The sequence below is a fragment of the Bidens hawaiensis genome, unplaced genomic scaffold (genome assembly GCF_021521415.1).
Source record: "Bidens hawaiensis isolate Kalapana, Puna unplaced genomic scaffold, B.hawaiensis_p1.1 tig00011861_1, whole genome shotgun sequence".
Taxonomy (NCBI): Eukaryota; Viridiplantae; Streptophyta; class Magnoliopsida; order Asterales; family Asteraceae; genus Bidens; species Bidens hawaiensis.
In genome coordinates, this window is record NW_027491946.1 from 180263 (window position 1) to 201406 (window position 21144).

Genomic DNA, 21144 nt, shown 5'->3' on the forward strand with positions numbered 1-21144 from the left:
GTGGTGTGGTGCTCGCGCCCCGGGGCGCGAGCGGCTGCCCTCTTGCGCCCTTTCTAGCGCTCCACACCCCTCAGCCTAAAATAATGAAATTAAACATATTTCAAGACCAACGGCGTATAAATATTAATAAATAATATTCCTAATATTTAGGCACCTTTTGCTAAATGCAAGCACGAGTGGGCTATCAACACGATATATAATAATCCTATTTCTCATCTCATTTATTCAAAATATCATCTCATTTCTCGTCATGGTCATAACAATACCACCACAAGAGGTGGGCCCCATTGCTATCATACATTCCACACCGTCCGATCATCCTAACTCAATGGAATCAGTGGGCCCCACCACAAACAAAAGGGCCACAATCTTGTGTTATACAAATCCCATGGGTGCGAGTCAAACTACACGAGATCATATCGATAAAATACTTAAATAAGCTGAGATAATTTGAGTTTGAGTTTGAGTTTGAGTTTGAGTCTTTATGGAAAGATCGTTTAGGATTGTCGAGTTTTAACGAACTTTATGTATTTTTTAACTTTTTAAATTGTTTGGATTTTCATATATTAATTTCACATTGCGTAGCCGAGCCTGATATGAGCTTATGACTTGTTTAAGGCACTACAGATAAGCTCGAGCAGAACGTCACGTGGCATGGAAGGTGTCTGCAGCACTGATCATGCCTTTTTAATTCTATGTATAAATAACGAGCCAAGCCCGAGTCAAACTCAATCTTGAAAAAACGACTCACGAGCCAAACTCAAGCTTTTGAAAAAGAGCTCGAAATGTCAAGCTCGTGCTCATGAAAAAACGACTCACGAGCCCACACTGGTTTCAGAGTTTGGCTTGAGTGTTCACCCGATAAACCATACCGTCAACTGCCACTTGATAGTCGTTATGTCACCACAAAAACAGATCTCTTTTTGACTTTTTGACGTATCACACGATGGGACGAAAAACGTACTATATTGGCGGGTGGCGGTCGGCCCGGACCCGGCGACCCGGCGTGTCCCATTTTTTATTAAATCTAAAATGAAATGTGTATGATGGGATTCGAACTTGGGTCATTTCCTAGATAGAAGATTTAATAATTATCCATGAGCCAACCAACCAAGTATCATTGATGTCTTTATTGATCAAATATATATCATATATATTCAAAAAACAATATATAAAACATAAATAAACATTAAAGTTTGTTATTATTATTATTTTTTGTTATTATTAATTTTTATATGTATATGAATTATATATATAAATATATATATATATATATATATTTTTAAATTATTTATGACGTCATCCGGGTCAAACACCGGTCCGCCCTCCCGAGTCGGTCCGACCTTTGACCCGGTAAGACGTCCGGGTTGACGCCCGGACCGGGTCTGAAAACATTGATTATTATTATTTAATTTCCATGCTAAGCCGAAGTACACTGTCGGTTGGAGATTCCAAGCCGATGAGCCAACACAAAGTTAGCCGGCTTGTCTGGGACCCACTAAAAGCTGTACTTATCATACTTACAACAACTTATCAATCTATAATATCCCAGTATGAGATGATAAGTGAAATTACTTATCACCTCCTCCATCTATAAAATATAAACCATTTCTGCAACATTGTAGATAGAGAAACGGAGAAGAGAGAGAACAGAGATACACACACACATATATATTTATATATATATATGCTAATTTAAAGGTAAAATCTCTCTGTTTTGTTTCTTGATCTTGTTAAAGGTGAGTATCAATTTTAAGCTATGTTCTTCAAGTTTTTTTTTATTTTTTATTTTTTTATTTTTTTAGGGGATTAAAGCTGCTAGCTTTTTATCTTGATCCACCCCACAAGTTTAAATTTTACTTTGTGTTTTGTAATTATTAAAAAGATTAGAGCTTTTCTTTTTTATTGTTATTAAAACAGTTTTTTGGAAGAAATAAAAAGGTTTAATTTTTGGTTAATTTGAACTTTAAAGATTAGGGTTTCCAAGGATCTGATTTTTGGTTTGTGGGTTTTGGGAAATTTTACTTTTTTTTTATTTATTTATATACTTTATGTAAAGTCTTTGAATTTTGTGTCTAACCAAGAAATAATCAGTTAACTAACATGGGTATTATAAATAATTCTAAATATTATTATAATAATAATTATTATCATTATTTCAAATTTGTTTAGATGAATTAGTGCTAGCTACTTCACAGATCTGTTCTAGTAGAATCTTTATTCTTATTCTAATTTATTCATATTATTATTATTATTATTATTATTATTATTATTATTATTATTATTATTATTAGGGTCAAAGGAGCTGCAATGTCTTCTTTGAGTAGAGAGTTAGTGTTCTTGATCTTGCAGTTTCTTGATGAAGAAAAATTCAAAGAAACTGTTCACAAGTAAGTTTTTTTTTTTTTTTTTTTTTTTAATTCACATTTTTGTATTATTATTTACATGGGAATTGTTTAAAAATGTGTACTTTATGGGTATATATATACATAGGCTTGAACAAGAATCAGGGTTTTTCTTCAACATGAAGTATTTTGAGGATGAAGTGCAAAATGGGAATTGGGATGAGGTTGAGAAGTATCTTTCCGGTTTCACTAAAGTGGACGATAATCGGTACTCGATGAAGATATTTTTCGAAATTAGGAAGCAAAAGTATCTTGAAGCATTGGATAAGTAAGCCCTTTGTTCCAATATTAATAATTTAAATATTTAATTTGAATTCTTGAATAGTTGTAATTACTTGAAATTTGTTTGATAGGCATGATAGGTCCAAGGCAGTTGAGATTCTTGTTAAAGATCTTAAAGTGTTTGCATCATTTAATGAAGACCTGTTTAAGGAGATAACTCAGTTATTAACTTTGGAGAATTTTAGGTACAATGCAAATGCTCATATTTTGTACTAATAATTTGTTGTTAAAAGATTTCTTTATAACTTTATAATTTCGTTTACATTTAGGGAGAATGAACAATTATCCAAATACGGAGATACTAAATTGGCTCGAGCGATAATGTTGGTTGAACTCAAGAAGCTAATCGAAGCGAATCCCTTGTTTCGTGACAAGTTGCAGTTTCCAAATCTTAAGAATTCAAGATTAAGGACACTCATAAACCAAAGGTAAACGTTAAACCGTTAGCATTCGGTCTGCATTTTGTTTTATATGTTTAATTACAATGGTAGTTAAAAGTTAGTTTATTTGTATGGTTGTATAACACAGCTTGAATTGGCAACACCAACTTTGTAAAAATCCTAGGCCAAATCCAGATATCAAAACATTATTTGTTGACCATTCGTGCGGTCAACCGAACGGAGCACGCGCTCCATCGCCTGCAAACAGTCCACTACTTGGATCATTACCGAAAGCCGGTGGCTTTCCTCCTTTGGGTGCACATGGGGTCTGTAATCTGTATTTTATATTATTTTTATAAATATATTTAACTCTTGTTATTCGTATATTCAGCCATTTCAACCGACACCGGCTGCAGCGCCAATTCCACTTGCTGGATGGATGTCTAATCCGCCAGCTGTATCGCATTCAACGGTTTCTGGTAGTGCAACTGGCCTTGGTAGTCCCTCTATTTCAGGTAATGTATAAATAAAGATTTAAAGTATGATCTCATTGACCCGTTTAACGCCTTTTGTTGACCAGTTGACCCGTTTGCAGCTGCGTTGAAGCATCCAAGAACTCCAACAAATCCCTCTTTGGATTATCCGTCTGCAGCGGATTCTGATCATATGAGCAAAAGAACACGGCCCATGGGAATAACCGATGAGGTTTGCTTGATTTGACTCGATTTGATTTAATTGTTTTAATATCATCTTTTTATATTAAAGTTGACTTTCTTGATGAAAACAGGTCAACCTTCCAGTCAACATGTTACCCGTGTCATTCCCGGGGCATTCTGGTCATACTCAAACTTTTAATCCACCTGATGATTTGCCAAAAACCGTTGCACGAACGTTAAACCAGGGCTCGTCTCCTATGAGCATGGACTTTCATCCTATTCAACAAACATTACTCTTAGGTAAGAAATCATATGTTTGGTCTTTTTGTAGCTTTTTTTAAAGTTTTGGATATTAATTTTTTTTTTTGGTATAAACCAGTTGGAACAAATGTTGGAGATGTGGGATTGTGGGAAGTTGGCTCACGCGAAAAATTGGTTTTAAAAAATTTCAAAGTTTGGAATCTTAGTGCATGTTCAATGCCTCTTCAGGTATGTTAAGATATTGAATTAGATTTATATAACACTTATAAAAAGTTTTAATCTTTTTACATAAATGCAGGCTGCTCTAGTTAAAGATCCAGGCGTCTCGGTGAACCGTGTAATCTGGAGTCCGGATGGCACACTGTTTGGTAAGTCAAGATAACATAAGTTATAATAAATAATCAAGTCTTTAAATTTGTTATAATATGAACAGGAGTTGCATATTCAAGACACATTGTGCAAATATATTCGTATCATGGATCTGATGATGTGAGACAAAGTGTAGAGGTACACTTAGTTTCTTTCCGGTGAATGCTAAAATTCATATACATGTATAAAATATTAACATGTGTAAATATGACACTTGTTTTATTTGTTTGAAGATTGATGAGCATGTTGGTGGAGTAAATGATATTGCATTTTCTCATCCAAATAAGCAGCTTTGTGTAATAACTTGTGGAGATGATAAAACAATCAAGGTTTGTTGTCAATTTATAACTGATATTTTTTAATTTGATAATCAAGATTTTCTTGATTCTGATGATAGGTTTGGGATGCAACGACCGGTGTAAAAAAGTACACTTTTGAAGGTCATGAAGCACCGGTTTATTCTGTATGCCCTCATTATAAAGAGAATATTCAGGTAACTTAAATCTTGTAATTAACAGTTTTCTTCAACGGATTCTAAAGTCTAAACTCTAAAGTTTAAACCTTTTTTTTTTCAGTTTATATTTTCAACAGCTCTTGATGGAAAGATAAAAGCTTGGTTATATGATGACATGGGATCACGTGTCGACTATGAGGCACCGGGTCGTTGGTGCACAACAATGGCATACAGTGCTGATGGAACAAGGTTTGACCTTTATAGATTTGACTTTTTTAAAAACATTTTTTGACTTTTTGGGAATTTTTTAGGCTTTTTTCATGTGGGACAAGTAAAGAAGGGGAGTCACACATTGTGGAATGGAATGAAAGTGAAGGGGCGGTAAAAAGAACGTATATTGGTTTCCGTAAACGTTCTTTAGGCGTTGTACAATTTGACACAACAAAGAACCGATTTTTAGCAGTTGGTGATGATTTTTCAATCAAATATTGGGATATGGATAATGTTCAGCTTTTGACAAGTGTTGATGCTGATGGTGGTCTTCCGGTAACACCTTCGTTTAATACCAAAACATATACAAACCGGTTTTTGATTAGGCAAGCCCACTAATGACCAACTCTAATATTATTCTTAATTAGGCAAGCCCACGAATCCGGTTTAACAAAGACGGTGCTCTTTTGGCTGTTTCTGCTAATGATAACGGTATCAAGATTTTAGCAAATTCTGATGGGCTTCGGTTACTTAGAACTTTTGAAAATCTTTCGTTTGATGGTTCTACTTCAAGAACTCCCGAAGCTGCAAAGGTAGTTGCTTTTAATATTATTTAGCACAAAATCATATTTTTTATTTTTTTATACAATTATATTATCTTGTTATTTTTAATTGCAGCCTACGATAAAAGCGTTAACTGCTGCAGCTGCCGGTAGTGCTGCATTAGCAGAACGGGTTGCATCTGTCGGATCCATCTCTGCAGCGGTTTGACTTTGACTAGATACTCATGCTTCATAGTGTGACTGTTAAGTGTAATTTAGTAATTAATGTTGTGAATGTAGAACGGAGATGCTAGAAGCATGCCGGATGTGAAACCTAGGATCGTGGAAGAATCTAATGACAAGTCAAAGATTTGGAAATTATCTGAGATTAATGAAGCTTCTCAATGTCGGTCGTTGAGGCTACCTGAGAACATGAGAGTAACAAAGGTATATTTAATTATTTTATATAATTATGTTATGCTAAAACTTTCTTTTATAGTGTAGAGATTAGTGAGAGATTTGTTGAATATACACATATCAAGATTGATATATACAAATTCAGGAAGTGCTATTTTAGCATTAGCATCGAATGCTATTCATTTGCTATGGAAATGGCAGCGTAATGAGCGGAATGCAAGTGGAAAGGTGAATATTATTTAATGATTAAAAGGTTTTTAAACCAAGATTTTAATGAAATAAATTTCATAATGTGAGATATATACTGCAGGTGACAGCTGGTGTTTCACCACAATTATGGCAACCTTCAAGTGGGATTTTGATGACTAATGACATGGCAGAGACTAACCCTGAAGAATCGGTTGCATGCTTTGCTTTGTCTAAAAACGATTCGTATGTTATGTCTGCATCGGGAGGAAAGATTTCTTTGTTTAATATGATGACATTCAAGGTGATCTTTGATATAATTTGACTTTTGACTTTTGAGGTCAAACTGATTTGACTAACATTCACTGCAGACAATGACAACATTCATGCCACCGCCACCTGCAGCAACATTTCTTGCTTTCCATCCCCAAGATAACAATATTATAGCAATTGGCATGGATGACTCGACGATCCAGATTTATAACGTTCGGGTCGATGAGGTATATTTTAAAGAACCCTTTCTTGACTTAATTGTTGAATTATATAAAAATACCATTTTTGTTGTGAAGGTTAAAATCAAGCTTAAAGGCCACTCCAAAAAAATAACCGGTCTCGCTTTTTCTCATGTGCTAAATGTTCTAGTCTCATCTGGTGCTGATGCTCAGGTTAGTAAAGATCACTAAAAATTCATTCTTTTTGAATCTTTATAGAATCCCACTAATTTTTCTCTAAAGATTCTTGAAATTCATGTAAAGTAACAGTTTTTATGTTAAAAATTTAGATTTATGTATGAAGTTTTAAACTTCTGATGGATGGTTATTAAAGATCATGAAAGATTCATTCTTTTTGAATCTTTATAGAACCCCATATGATATTATTATCAAATATTCTTCAAACTTATGTAAATTTATGATTTTTATATTTTTATCACCTAGATTTGTGTATGGAGTTCTGATGGATGGGAAAAACAAAAGACTCGATATGTTCAACTCCCACCGGGAAGAACACCATCACCACAATCCGACACTCGTGTCCAGTTTCATCAAGATCAGATCCATTTCCTTCTTGTTCACGAGACTCAGCTCGCCATCTATGAAACTACAAAACTCGAATGCGTCAAGCAGGTCATATTTATCCTCTTCTTCATAACATATTATAACAATACCATAATTTTAAATTAATATTTGTTTTTTTTTTCAGTGGATTCAACGTGAAAACTCAGCCCCGATATCACATGCAACCTTTTCATGCGATAGTCAGCTGATATATGCAAGTTTCTTGGATGCAACCATTTGTGTGTTCACTGCTTCTCACCTCCGCCTTCGATGCAGGATCAACCCCTCTGCATATCTCACAAGGTAAAATAACCAGAACATAATTTTCGGTTTCGTTTGGTTGAAAATGAAATCTTTTTTTCTGATATTTGACAAAAACTTGTATCGTGTCAGTAACCTTAACGTGCACCCGATGGTGATTGCTGCTCATCCACAAGAACTGAATCAGTTTGCAGTGGGCCTTTCTGATGGAATTGTTCATGTTTTGGAGCCGCTTGAATCCGATGGCAAATGGGGCGTGCCACCACCGGCTGAAAACGGATCCACAAGCACAGTACCGGCTACACCGCCACCTGCTGGTTCAGGGTCAGAACAACCCGTCCAGAGGTGATCCGGTTGGTTCCAGTTGACTAAAACACTTATTTACTGTGCAGTTCCGAGTTACTAGTTATGTTCCTGCTTCTAGTGCTACTGTTATATTATTGCGTTTTTTTTTTAATTAAGATGATGACTTGATCTAACTTATTATGTAAGACGACGTGAAGGGTAAACTCGTAAATGGCAATAGTCTGAAGTTATTTCTAATTCTAAGTTTTATAAAATGAAACCAAAAACTTGTTTGTTTTTCTATCACTGATTCTGAAGCTATGACTGCATAACAATATTCATTACATATATAACTAATTCCAAGTACAAGATCGCGCTTTCATTTATTGTACTCTATGCATAACACGTTCGGCACTATACGTTCAGCAGAACCAGGATCTGCCACTGAGTTTGCTCCTAAACCACCTCTGATGAACACTGATGGATTGCGATCGTCATACAAAACTTGACACAATCCATCTAACCTCCCTCCTTCCTGTTTCTTGAAAATTTGGTTAAAAAACAAAACTCGGGATCGAATTTAAAAAAATTTAAAAATAAAAAAAAGTAAAACAATTTGTATATTTATTACCTTACAGAAGGTCTGGTTTTCGGAGTGAAGAGAGAAGTGAACGAGTTTCAGCTGTCGATAAACGTCGCTTAACATCGTTGTCCGTTCCGCTCGTTCTTTAAACATTTCTTATTTCATCAAGTTTGTTTCTTCTTCAAGATGTTTGAATCTTTTCTTAAGCTGCAAAACTTCATAAAACTGTTTTTTGCATTCAAGCTTCAACTTTACTTCATTTGTACACATCATTACTTCAAAATCTTAAAACTGTCTTCCATATATTTAAACTTTAACCGAGTCCATTGAAGTGGCGGTTGGTAAACCGCAATGATTATGGTTTCAGAAATGGCACATGAGTTAGCAAGGGGAACTTTGCTTTGATTCGCATGCGAGTGGCTGTCGAAACCGGCAGCCATGTTTAATTTCAGAAAGATTTTACAAAGTTTTCAGGCAAACTTTGGCTGTATTAAGAGGGACCAAAGCTTGAGCATAAAGACAGAAACATAGGATGACACAGAGAGCATAGGGATGTGTACACTGTACACATCAAATTCAGTCCAAAAACAAACAATATTACCAAAAAGAAAATTTGGGGCGCATGCAACCGAAAAAAAACTGAAGCAAAATATAATGGTTTGGTTTTATGTTTTTGTAAAGGCCAAACTTACAGTTCGGTTTTGGTTTTACATGTAGTAAAAATAGAAAATCGAACGTAACCGAATATATAGATTTTCATTTTTTTAAAATAATTTATAGCTTAGTAAATAAGTAACTCAAAATGTATAATGGTCAGTTAGTTACTAATTAATAAAATAATTTAGGACCAAATTCATTATATTGGGCCATTTTGGGTCCAAAAGAGTAAATTGCGTTTTTCGTCTATGTGGTACGTCCAAATCTGCAGTTTTAGTCCAATAATTTCAAATTTGCGATTTTCGTCATTGTGGTTTCATTTCACTTGCAATTAAACCCAACCACACTAACGCCGTTAAGTCTGATCGTTAAATCCATCAGTGTGTTGTGGCCTGTGTGCCCCTCACTTGGGGGCAGTTTTGTCCTTTATTCCCAAATACACCCCGACCCTCCCGTGAATGGGGCTTGCGAATTAGGGATGTGGTTTATTGGGGAGAAAAAGGACAAAACTGCCCCTCACGTGAGGAGACGTTGATGAGTTTAACGACCAGACTTAACGGGGTTAGTGGGACCGGGTTTAATTGCAAGTGAAATGAAACAACAGGGATGCAAATAGCAAATTTGAAACTATTGGACTAAAACCGCAAATTTGGACAAACCACATGGACAAAAACCGCAGTTCACTCGGTCCAAAATTTTCAAGCTTAAACAGCTAAACAGAGAAACCGAGACCGGACCAAACTCAAACCAAAAAGCCAAAACGGAACTTTAAAAATTCAAAAACTGGAGTTTCGGTTTCTGGTTCAATTTTAGCCCAAAACCGAGAAAATCGACAAACTTGGCATCTTTCTTTGAAATACAGCAGCTTATTTGATAAGATCTATTGCACTTGGATTAATAAAGGTGTGAAACTTACGTTTGGGCATGATTGCTTTAGTATTAAAAGCTGACATGCAAATCACAATGGCACCATCTTAACTCTTAAGCTATCTCTGTCATGCATATCATCAAACATCTTCCCTTGAAGCATTACTCTCTCCTTTTAATCCATAAACACTTTATTATTGCAACGAGAAACTGACTCACAAACTCTTTACAATAGTACTCTATTGCTCACACTTTATTATTGCAACGAGAAACTGACTCACAAACTCGTTACAATAGTACTCTATTGCTCACACATCCAAACAAACTTACTTACTTGACCGACTAGTCAACTTAGGTTCTTCCACATTCACCTACTTGTGAATACGGTCCGTAATTACCAACATTATGCTCGTTTACTTATTTATTTAAATTTGTTTGTCAGTTACTAGGCCTTGATGCTACATTTGCGTTCGTTTAGAATAGTAACGAACGAACATAAATGAACACGAAAATGTTCCTCTCCTTAACGAATGAATATAAACAAGAAAATCCATTCGTTTAAAGCATCATATTCGTTCATTTGTCTGGTCATATTCAAATGAACTTACAAACAAAACTTGTTCGTGTTTGTTCGGTTCTATTACATGTCTGTCTGTTAAACTTTGTCATCTGAAAAGAGCTAATAATAAACAAATAATCATACAAGATTTATTCATCCTATGTTTTACATAATAAATAGGTAAAAGCCAAACATTATTGTAAAGGCAACAACCTCAGCCTCTGCATTATGTCACCAAAAAAACACCCATTCTTAAACTCAAACTCAACATTAATCAATCTTAATCTTAATCTTAATCACCCGCGATTAAAAACCAATCCTTCTTAACGTACCGAAGCCGACACCACAGACTGTTGTTGACTATGATTATACAACCAGGTTACCCCACTCGCAAACTGTTGCTTATTTCGCCTTCTTTTCGTAACCATCACGAACCCTTCACCGTCTCCGTTTTTATTGTTTTCGGGATCGTTTCTTTCCAGCTGCCCTTCGTTTCCGTACAGAATCTTTACAATCGCGCTATCGTTCGCAACTCCTTCGGTTGACACGTCAACATACTCGGCCCTTGAGCCCGAACCCGTCTCGGGCTCGGGCCCGGGCCGGGCCTCAGAGTTATTATCATGGACCGACTTCACAATAAAACTTAGTAAAATCTGTCTTGCAAGTTCCGCCTTCTCGGCATCCGAGCTCGTTTTTCGTAACCCGTCATCTTCCGTTTTCCCACTTGTCGCACCTTCCGAGCCTTGCCAAGCCCGTTTCGGCACGAACTCGGGCGCGTGCGGGTTCATGATTCTCGGGCTGTTACCGAACCCACTACCGGGTATTTGATACTTCAAGAACCCGTTTTTCATCCGACACGATTGGGTCATCCGGTAGTATAAAGGAGACCTGGGCCCACATGGGACACGGGCTGCAATCGGTGGAAACCCGACCGGCTCGGCTAACATGCCTTGACTCGCTATAACATCATACACGTTTGTCGCCAAAGGTTGACTCGGGCTGAACGGTTGAGCTGCAGCCGAAAGTTTACTTTCGGATTTGTTAACTCTAGATTCTGAGTCTTCAACTTCTTCTGATGCTACTGATTTTGATGTACTCTCGTGAACTATATCGACTTCTTTTATAACTTCATCCTCGGGTATTTTGTCATCTACATCAACTTCTTCAACTTTGACTTCCTCTAAGTCAACATTAGAACCATTGACTTCATTTTTTACCTCTTCAACTTCCTCTACTTTTTCAAGTAACGGTTTTAATATCGTACCCGGTGGCGCCAACGCAACTGCTTTATACGACACAGATTTTGAAGCCATTGGTGAAACCTTAGGAGAGATTCTTGAAACTGACTTTGACTGCTTTGACTGAGTCAACTCAGTCGAACTCGGTCTTGGTGTTGGTGTTATTACTTTCGGGCCTTTATTAATTTTCTCAGAACCGTTAATGTGTAACCGGGCCAGCTCGGGCCGCCTTCGGTTAAACTTTTTGGGACCACCGGGTCCTGACCGCACCTTCGGGTTAGCTTCTTGCCATCCCTCGTCCGAGATTGTTTCTTGAACTTCTTCCGTGACTACTTTTTCGTGTTTAGTGGTGTTATGACTATTATACCCCTTCACCACCTTTTCGACAACCACTTCTTGTACATCCTGAATGGTAGATTCTGATTTTGTTACAGTGGTTTCAACGTTGTCATGAACCGTTATGTCATCGTTCCGTGCATCGGTTGGTAGTTCATGAGACTTTTCACCAACTGGTGATGCCTAATAGTCGATTAATTTAAAAGGTTAAACTAAAGTTAAGCATTTAAAATGTATCGGTTTATTTATTACTTATTAAGATATGATATTTATGATATTTAACTACCTTTGTACGGCGTTTCCTCTGTGAATCTCCGCCCTTGGAGTCCTGATCTGGACTTATGAAATCAAGTAGATCGGATACGCTGCAAGAATGAGGTTAAAATATGTTGATCTATAATTTTATATAACTTCACAGCTGATATAGAGTAAATTGGATATATCATATAGACATATATTCATATACCATATTAATACCTAAGGTGACCCTTGCTGGCAATAGATGCATCTGGTTTTGGAGTTCCGTTTCTTGCTGCTTCTTGTTGTTCCAAAGCTTTTGATTCAAAATATTCAAGCCATGCAGCAGCATCCTGCGTTTAACAGGAATATAAGTCCTGATCGTGTACATATTAAAGTAAAATACGGGTATTTCATCGTGTTGTCCTCACCTGAGTACGAAGGTCCTCTAATCCTAATTTCGCTTGAAGAATTTGTAATGTGGTTTGCTCGTGTTGCACACTTAGTGAATAAGCTTCCATCAGTGATAAAGCTATAGCTATTGCATGGTAACTAGCAGCAGTCTGTGATATTAAAAGTCAATGCATTTAGTCAAACGCATTGCTAGTGTGTGTGTGTGTGACAGATATATATATATATATATATATATATATAGAGAGAGAGAGAGAGACCTGTATATGATCGGCTCCTAGTAATCTTTGGTTACATTTTAAGGCTTCGTGAAGGTATCTGAGGGCAACATGGACATTTCCCATCCCCTCTTCCATCATAGCAACATTAATATACGTTGCAGCCGTGTTAGGATGAGAGAGTCCGCATGTGAAATACAAAAGGTACAGCGCACGGTTCACATATCTGTAAAGTAATAGAATAAAACAAAAAATAAGTGAAAATTCAATAAAACCTTTTTATTCGAAATAATATGACTTCTACAGTTTTACTTACTTGAGTGCCAGTTCAATATGCTGGAGACGATAGTAAAAAACCGAAAGATCCCCGTAACTTTTCATTGTATCGGGATGGTCAAGCCCAAGTTCTCTCTCGTTTATATCCAAAGCCCGTTGTTGATAAATGGTTGCCTGTTAAAAAATGTATATATCGAACAAAATCATTAAAAATTACAAAGATTATAACTTTATAACTTATAAGCTCTTAATTTCTTAAACGCCATCAAAGAACAAATGTGTCACCTGATTAAAGTCACCAGTGTGGTAAAGAACTACTGCAAGAAGACTATACGCACTAGCAGTGGTTCGATGGTAAGGACCACAAACAGCTATCATCTTTGCAAGTGCCTTTAATATAATACGCACATGTGTTAGCGAATAAATGAAACTTTTTAATTTCTTTTCATGACACAAATGTTACCTTGGTTCCATAGTTAACTGCATCTTCTAATTTTCCCTTATCCAAAGCAATCTTGGATGACTCCAGTAGTGTCCTCCCGTCAGCAGACGAACACATTACATGCTGTTACATATATATATATATATATATATATATATATATATATATATATAAACATTAGTACAATACTACGGTTTTGTGTGTGTGTGTGTGTGTGTGAGAGAGAGAGAGAGAGAGCTACCTTGCATACGGGAACCATGCTGATAATATCAGAACTCCTAAACGGATTTGGACTATCCATATCAAAGTCTCTTGCAACCAATTCTAATCCAACCTGGACGATGTGGCGGAAGTTATGACTTATGAGCATTTAAATTTTAACAAAGGCGAAAACAAATAGAAATGACGAAAAAACGGTACCTTGTGACACAATCCTCTGAGAATAGACAACTTCCGTAAGTGTAGGTATTCATCTTTTATCTTCCAATCATATCTTTTAGCCAAAAAAGATTGTAACCATTGTAACTTAAGACTTTGATCTTCAACAAATTCTTGACTTTTATTGTCCGTTGTCCAGGCCCCAAACAAGAAATTTAAGGTTGCGACTATCGTTGCTGACAAGTCAGCAAAGTTTTCAACAGAAGCAATAACAGCTTCAAGTATATGCTTAAAAGCACGTGTGACCATTTCATGAATACATAAGGATCGTATATGTGGAAGCTTCTCAGCAAGCTCAACCACACGTCCCAATGAGCGCATTTGCAAGCCTCTTAAATGCATGAAATCAGTGAGTGTGCGCCCGTCAACCGGTGAAAGTTCAAGTGAGCCGAAGTCTGTTACCTAAAAAGCGACCAAATTTCTTAGTATGTCGAAATTACGGTAATGCCCTTATGACTAAAACTCATTCTTTAAACGAATAGTACCAGTTTAGGCAATGCAACTTCATCATAGTAACTGTGTGCCATTTCTATAAGCTCGTCTTTCGACTGTTACAGAAAAGAATAATTAGCATTTCTAATCATTGAAAACACGTAAAGTCGTAAACTACATGTTTGTTAACTTTTTATAGAAGAGATTAATAATTAATAAACCTTTAAGTGAAGGCCAGTTCCACTTTCTTTTAACCGTAAGAAGGCTTCTTCTGAAATCAATGTCTTCAACTCGGAGTCAACGTTTGACTCTTGGATATCCGGTTCTCCCACCGTGTTTTCTTGACTTAAACTGCTTTCTTCTGTATCATCTGAGCAGTCAACGTCACTTTGCTTCTTCTCTCGCTTTTTCAGCATTTTAAATTGTTTACCTAAACCTTTAACCACCGTTTCAACTTTATTTTCATTTGGTTTTTCTGTGCTATCTTCTTGCTTCTGCAAATGCTGAATCCAACAAGAGCCCAATTCCCATCTAATAGGCTTCACAGAATCTGTTGACTTTTCCAGACTAGTCAAACTTTCATTTATTACTCGTCTAACCAGACTCCTTAAAGATTCAAGATTGCACTGATCATATTCTGGTAACTCCACGTCTCTCACGTTTGGAAGTAGAGCTCTCAAGCTGTAACCGATACGAAATATGACGAATTTAGAAAATCAGAATAAAAGTTTTTGAATATGATGAACTTATTTATTACAGGTTGATCATGCAACATACCTATTAATGTTAAGGGCATTGGCTCCACCTTCCGGTTGATCATCAATCACAATATCTTGTGACATGAACTTTGACTTTTTGATGTCACCAACAATCTTTACGGTTGCTGTATATCCACAATGTCTTACAAATACTGTACTCATCGAGTTAGTGTCCTGCAAAAGTTAGGCTGCATTTATTAGGGGTGTGCAAGAAACTGAAAAAATCGTAAAATCCAAACCGAAAAAAAAACGAACCGAAACAAAAACCGACGGTTTGGTTTTATGTTATTGTAAAAACCGCAATAACGGTTCGTTTTTGGTTTTACATGCAACAAAAACGAACCGAACCGAGTTCCTAAATTTTTGCTTTTTTATATTTTATATCAAGTAATTTATAAGAATTTAATAAATATGTAACTCCAATATTTCTGATCAAATGTATAATAGTCTATTATTTTACAATTAACAAAATTATTTATACCTAAATTCAATATTTTGTGCCAACTTTTTTTTCGGCCTAAAATTTTAAAGCTCAAATGGCAAAAACCGAAACCGAACGGTTTCAAAAACTCCAAAAACCGAAGTTTTGGTTTTCGGCTTGGTTTTAGCCAAAAACCGCACCGAACCTCACCACGCACACCCCTATCATTTATTTAGATTTTTCTTTCAATTTTCTTACAGCAAAAGTCAACTGAATCCGATGGATCAGTGCATACTTACATGGACAACTGCACTCTTGTCCGCTGTTACTCCTTTAAGCAAATTCCTTAAAGCAATTTCCTCAGAAGACATGCCAGGCGATCCAATCCCGATAACCTTAACTTCTGATTTCGAGCTAGCATCAGCTGCATCTCGCCTCACAGTAACAAGCAAGTCCCCCACACGTTCCTCACACACGACCGATCCGGGACAACTGTTCGAACATGCGTCCGAATCTTTAACTTTACGTATCATTGCAACCGCTTTAAATATCGATACATCAACAAACAAACTATGCAGCAAGAACGCCTTTCTGTCACGAACGACCCTTTCTTCCTCGGTTTTGCATGGAAGACTGGCCAATATCGCAAACTCTGTGGCCCATGCACGACGGTCATGTTGACCATTTCGCCCTTGTCCTCCACCGTTCCCACCCCAGTTCTCATCCTCAGTTGGAAGTGGCTGGAAGTTTGATCCCGAGTCTAAAATGGTTGGTGGAACTAGCCAAGTGTTCGCCCGAAAACCATATGGAAGATTACCAAACTGATATATCATAATGCAAGTTCTCACTAGTCATTACACTATTATATATTTATATCATCAACAAGTATTCCAGTATAATGTTAATCAAGCATATATTAGTTACCTTATTATGTTCTACATAGGCTTTCATCAATGATGCATACGCCTGCAAATATACAACTTTACAGTTAATAACTTAATATTATGTTCGGCTGATTTCGATAATGCAGACTTTTGGAAATGAACTAAGGAAATAATATACTGACATTAGCGAAAGCTTGGCTAAGCTGTTGAAGAAGATCCACCAAGGAATGGCTTTGCAAAAACTGCTTTCCCAAGGTGTAAAAGCCCTTTGTGGATGCAACTACTTGAAACACCTTCCCATTGCATATTTTAATCTGCATATACAAAAGATATCATCATCTGTCAAACTACCATGAATAATAATATGAAAAACTAAACGAAATGAACGAGCACGAACAAAGGCACGATCATGTTCGTTCATTTCACTTCTAACGAACACGAACAGTTAATCGAATAAATGTATGTGTTCGTGTCCATTCGTTTAATAAATGAACATGTTCGCGTTCGTTTTTTAACTTTCAATGAACACAAACCGCCAATCGAACAAATGTTAGTGTCCATATCCGTTCGCTTAAAAACGAACATGTTCGTGTTTGTTTTTTAACTTTCGACGAGCACGAACAGTTAATCGAACAAATATTAGTGATCATGTCCGTTCGTTTAAAAAATGAACGTGTTCGTGTTCGTTTTATAACTTTCAACGAACATAAAATGAACACGAACACGTACAGTTAATCGAACAAATATTTACCTTCATGTTTGGTCGTTTAAAAAATTAACATGTTCATGTTCGTTCGTAAACAAACACAAATGAACAAATATAAAACATTAAGTGCATATTATAATATATAGTGTTTGGATTAAATACAAATTAAATTAATGTGCTAACTGTACGGAACCAAGTAGTGTAATTATGTATACAACATAGTGTAATTATAGTTAGTGTAACTATATCATAGTTACACTAACTATAATTACACTATGTTGTATACATAATTACACTACTTGGTTCGCACAGTTAGCACATTAATTTAATTTGTATTTAATCCAAACACTATATATCATAATATGTACTAAATGTTTTATATTTGTTCGTTTGTTGAACATTCATTTTTGTTTACTTTATTTTAATTTGTACGTTAACTTTCAATATTTAAACTAACGTCAGGAACAAAGCACGTGTCCACGTTCATTTAATTAAACGAATATAAACGAACTTCCAGCCGAACGAACGAACCTGCATTTCGAAGTAATCGCCTTCCTGCGCATCTTGCCGATCAACTCGTTTCAACTCTAATAACCGAAACACAACTACTCAATCAATTAAACATTTATATATATTAATATAATCTATACATTTATATATATACGGCTTACGTAATACAGGCGGAGATAAATTCGAAAACGAGAAGAACTCGTGAAAATCGGATAATTTCGGAACCGGTTGAATAGCTGCCATATCGAGATTCTCCGGTTCAACCGGAGTCGTTGACTCCGGTTCAGACGAACCGCCGTTTTCAACGGTTTCTGGACCGTCAGATGGAGGAGATACCGGTCTAGCATTTTGAGATCGTGATTTTTTGGACCGTGATTCTCCGGCGGGTTTAGGCTTTGTGAACCGGGTTGTGCTGGCTATAATGTCTAATAGCCTCTGCACGTGCGACACCACGTGGGATTCGTCGGTGTAGTCCTCTGCGAAAAAGTAACGTCGGTGGTAGTTTTGTAAATACTGAAACGAATCAAACTGGTAAAAAATTGAACTGGAATAAAAATTGACGGTTTGATGTTGTGTTTTGTAAAATATGGACTCGGGGTTCAGTCTTTGGTTTTAGTTTTGCATGTGATAAAAACTGTAAAAAACCCGGAACTCAACCAAGGTTATTATAGAATTTCATTTATTATTTTTTATTTGTAAGTAGTTTATAAAAATTTAATAAATATTTCAAATATTAAAGTGTATTAACATCACTTAGTTATTAATTAACAAAATGTTTTAGGCTCAAATTCAACCGCTTGAGTCAAAGTTTTTTTCCCCAAAGTTTTCAAGCTTGAATGACAGAATTGGAAAAAAAATCGAGCGGTTTTTAAAAATTCAAAATCCAAAGTATTGTATTTGATTTTGGCTCAAAATTAATAGAAACCGAACCATACACACTCTTAATATTCAGTTTTTTTTCCTAAAAATATGCAAATCGAATCACTTTTTATAAATACAATTAAATAAGTGAAAGAAAATATACAATGTAAAATACAGCCCCTACTCGATAACTTTCACGTACATTACAGATAATAAATGTACAGATAATAAATGTAACATGTTTGCCAGTTTTTGTATGTTCTTAACTTCTTATTGATTTTAATAATTCATAAATATAAAATACATTTAAGAGATAATTTAATTTATTTTATATTTATAAAAAAAATATTCTAAAATGAATATTGTGGAGGTATAATTTAGGCCACAGAATTATACTGGAAAAAGATGCTACTCATCATGCTACACAAAAGGACAAGTATACTTTTATGGAAATCATGATGAATATAAATTGAATTAATAATGCCCTGGTTGTTTTTGCCTCTTTTCTCTTAATAGAGAAAAATGTCTGATTTGGTCAGACATAATCAGACGTGGGCTGTTTGTTTTTTTCTGACATTAAGAGGTTCAGCGTCTTAATAGCATCTGAACCAGTAAGAGCTTTTAGTGGGTCTGAAAACCTCTTAACCCAAAAAAAACATACGTTTGTCTCTGGCCTCCATTAACTTCTAACCCGGAGACTAGGCTCCATCTCCGATGACTAGAGGTTCGTCTCTAGCCTCCACCTCTTAATGATTCAGATTTCAGACATTTGAACCACCTCTTAACATTCAGATGTGGTATTCAGATTCAGACTTAAATCTCTAAAAAACAAATGGGGCCTAAGTACTCTTTTACTTAAAAAAATATTAGCTACTAATTAACCACGTTTTCTTTTTCTAATTTCAAGTCTAATTTAGACTACAATTCAATAATTTTTTTTAAATATATTTTAATTCAAGTATGCAACTTGCATTATTTCAGCTATTTCACAAAACTTGCCAACATTTTCCAAGTATTATGTTGTTTTTACAGTCATGTGTTTGAAAAACTAAAAAATATAACGGATTTTACTATTTTAGTATATAATCTTTTTTTATTTATTCATCCCAGCTGCCAACATTTTCACCAAGGTTTTAAGTAAATAATTTAATTGATTGGAGTAATTTAATTTTATATATTTCGTTGAAAAAGATGCCTTAGAGTATGGCATTGGCGTACATGATAATATTTTGTCATCTTGACATCTTGCACTTGGGAACTTCGTTAAGTGTATAATACAACAAATGATAATAATTAAAAAATAAATAAATAAATAGTATTAAGTACATAATTGTCTTTAACGTTTTTTGGGTTTTTTTAAAAAAACTTTTAACAAGTTTAAAAAAAATGTTTTAAACAAGAAAAAGATTAAATATATTGTAACGATTATTATTACGTAAATACAACAACAGTTTTCACCCGAGTATTTAATTGTTTATACACAAACACGATTTAAATGTTATAGGATGAATTATAGTTTGTAGTTGTGTGAAATATTGGTGGAAAAACAACCTACCTTCAACCATCTTCAACAAAATTGGCTTCAAAGTAACCAAATCCAATTTGTCATTCAATTTTGCTCCTTTAACCTATTCAATCCAACTATTTTCAATAATAATTCCACAACACTATATTCATTGTTTCCTAACACTTGAACAAAATATTAATTAACTATAGAATATAAATAATATATAGCAAATTGATAATCTAACCTTATGGGAGAGTGAGTAGTTTGTAAGATGGCATGTATCAACATGAACATCTAATAATTTCTTAACGTCAAGTGTTTTATCGGTCGAAACGCCCTGCATTTTCGTTACAAACAAAGTTAAATTCAAACTATTTTTATGTTGTTCCTCGCTTAGCTGCTTCTCTATTGTAATTGGATTTTTTTTATGAAATATGATTCATAAATCATTATACCTTGAGTATAACTTGACTTTCATAGGGAGTAATGATTGTTATGTCAAGTACACTAGGAACAGCTGCAAAGATAAATAAAGAACAAAACATGTTATGTTTTTTTGACAATTACAAGGTTTCGGAGAAGATAAGGAATTTAAAACCATGAAACAAGAGTACAAGACCTTTTTCTTCTTTCTTCTTCTTGTCAGATTTGGTTTTGTTGCCTTTGCCTTTGCTAGACCTTGGAGCCATGGATTATACAATAATAATAATAATATGTTAGTTAATGAAGGAAATGAGGTTTTGAATAAATGGAGTGTGAGGATATATAAGGAAGAAGATAGGAGGAGGATAAGAGTGTGATGGGAGCTTAACCTATTTGTGATTTTTGTGGATTTTTGAAAATTTCCTGGCCTCTCCTTTGCTACTCTCTCTCCATCTCTCCAAGATACATGTGATGGACTTATATAAGAGCCTAATCTAAGTAATATTATTATTATAATTATAAATAATAATAATAATTAATATTTTATTTACCGGACTGGTTAACTAAACAATCGTTACTGATTTACTGGTTGGACTGGTTGAATCGATTTTGAAATT

At 35.3% G+C, this 21144-nt stretch overlaps 2 protein-coding genes across 4 annotated transcripts; one reads left to right on the top strand and one right to left on the bottom strand.

Annotated features, from left to right (window-relative positions):
• The first annotated feature begins 1659 nt into the window (after positions 1-1659).
• Positions 1660-8063, top strand: LOC143539360 (topless-related protein 1-like). 3 transcript variants are annotated; one of them, XM_077032698.1, is made up of 26 exons: positions 1660-1736; positions 2293-2390; positions 2494-2673; positions 2759-2872; positions 2957-3115; positions 3216-3393; positions 3459-3582; positions 3648-3772; positions 3855-4023; positions 4103-4212; positions 4283-4352; positions 4418-4491; positions 4587-4682; positions 4751-4846; positions 4929-5056; positions 5119-5353; positions 5446-5610; positions 5696-5782; positions 5860-6006; positions 6094-6204; positions 6287-6466; positions 6534-6662; positions 6732-6827; positions 7098-7286; positions 7363-7520; positions 7611-8063. In XM_077032698.1, exons 2-26 carry the CDS (start codon positions 2311-2313, stop codon positions 7825-7827), a joined length of 3417 nt encoding a protein of 1138 aa, XP_076888813.1. In that variant the 5' UTR covers positions 1660-1736; positions 2293-2310; the 3' UTR covers positions 7828-8063. The 3 variants fall into 3 exon arrangements, with proteins under 3 accessions (XP_076888813.1, XP_076888815.1, XP_076888814.1); XM_077032700.1 differs by having other exon boundaries at positions 3459-3564; XM_077032699.1 differs by having other exon boundaries at positions 3663-3772; positions 7611-8062.
• Positions 8064-10641: 2578 nt separating this feature from the next.
• LOC143539361 (protein REDUCED CHLOROPLAST COVERAGE 3-like) lies at positions 10642-20858 on the bottom strand. The gene is made up of 22 exons (XM_077032701.1): positions 20724-20858; positions 20560-20621; positions 20349-20441; positions 20153-20225; positions 17898-18212; positions 17758-17813; positions 16703-16834; positions 16561-16602; positions 15936-16457; positions 15235-15389; positions 14679-15138; positions 14511-14573; positions 14008-14427; positions 13829-13921; positions 13609-13710; positions 13431-13535; positions 13186-13319; positions 12912-13095; positions 12672-12803; positions 12481-12593; positions 12290-12368; positions 10642-12186 (listed from the first exon to the last, which is right to left on the bottom strand). The coding sequence occupies exons 1-22, from the start codon at positions 20791-20793 to the stop codon at positions 10753-10755; spliced, it is 4839 nt and encodes a 1612-aa protein (XP_076888816.1). The 5' UTR covers positions 20794-20858; the 3' UTR covers positions 10642-10752.
• Between the last annotated feature and the right edge of the window lie 286 nt (positions 20859-21144).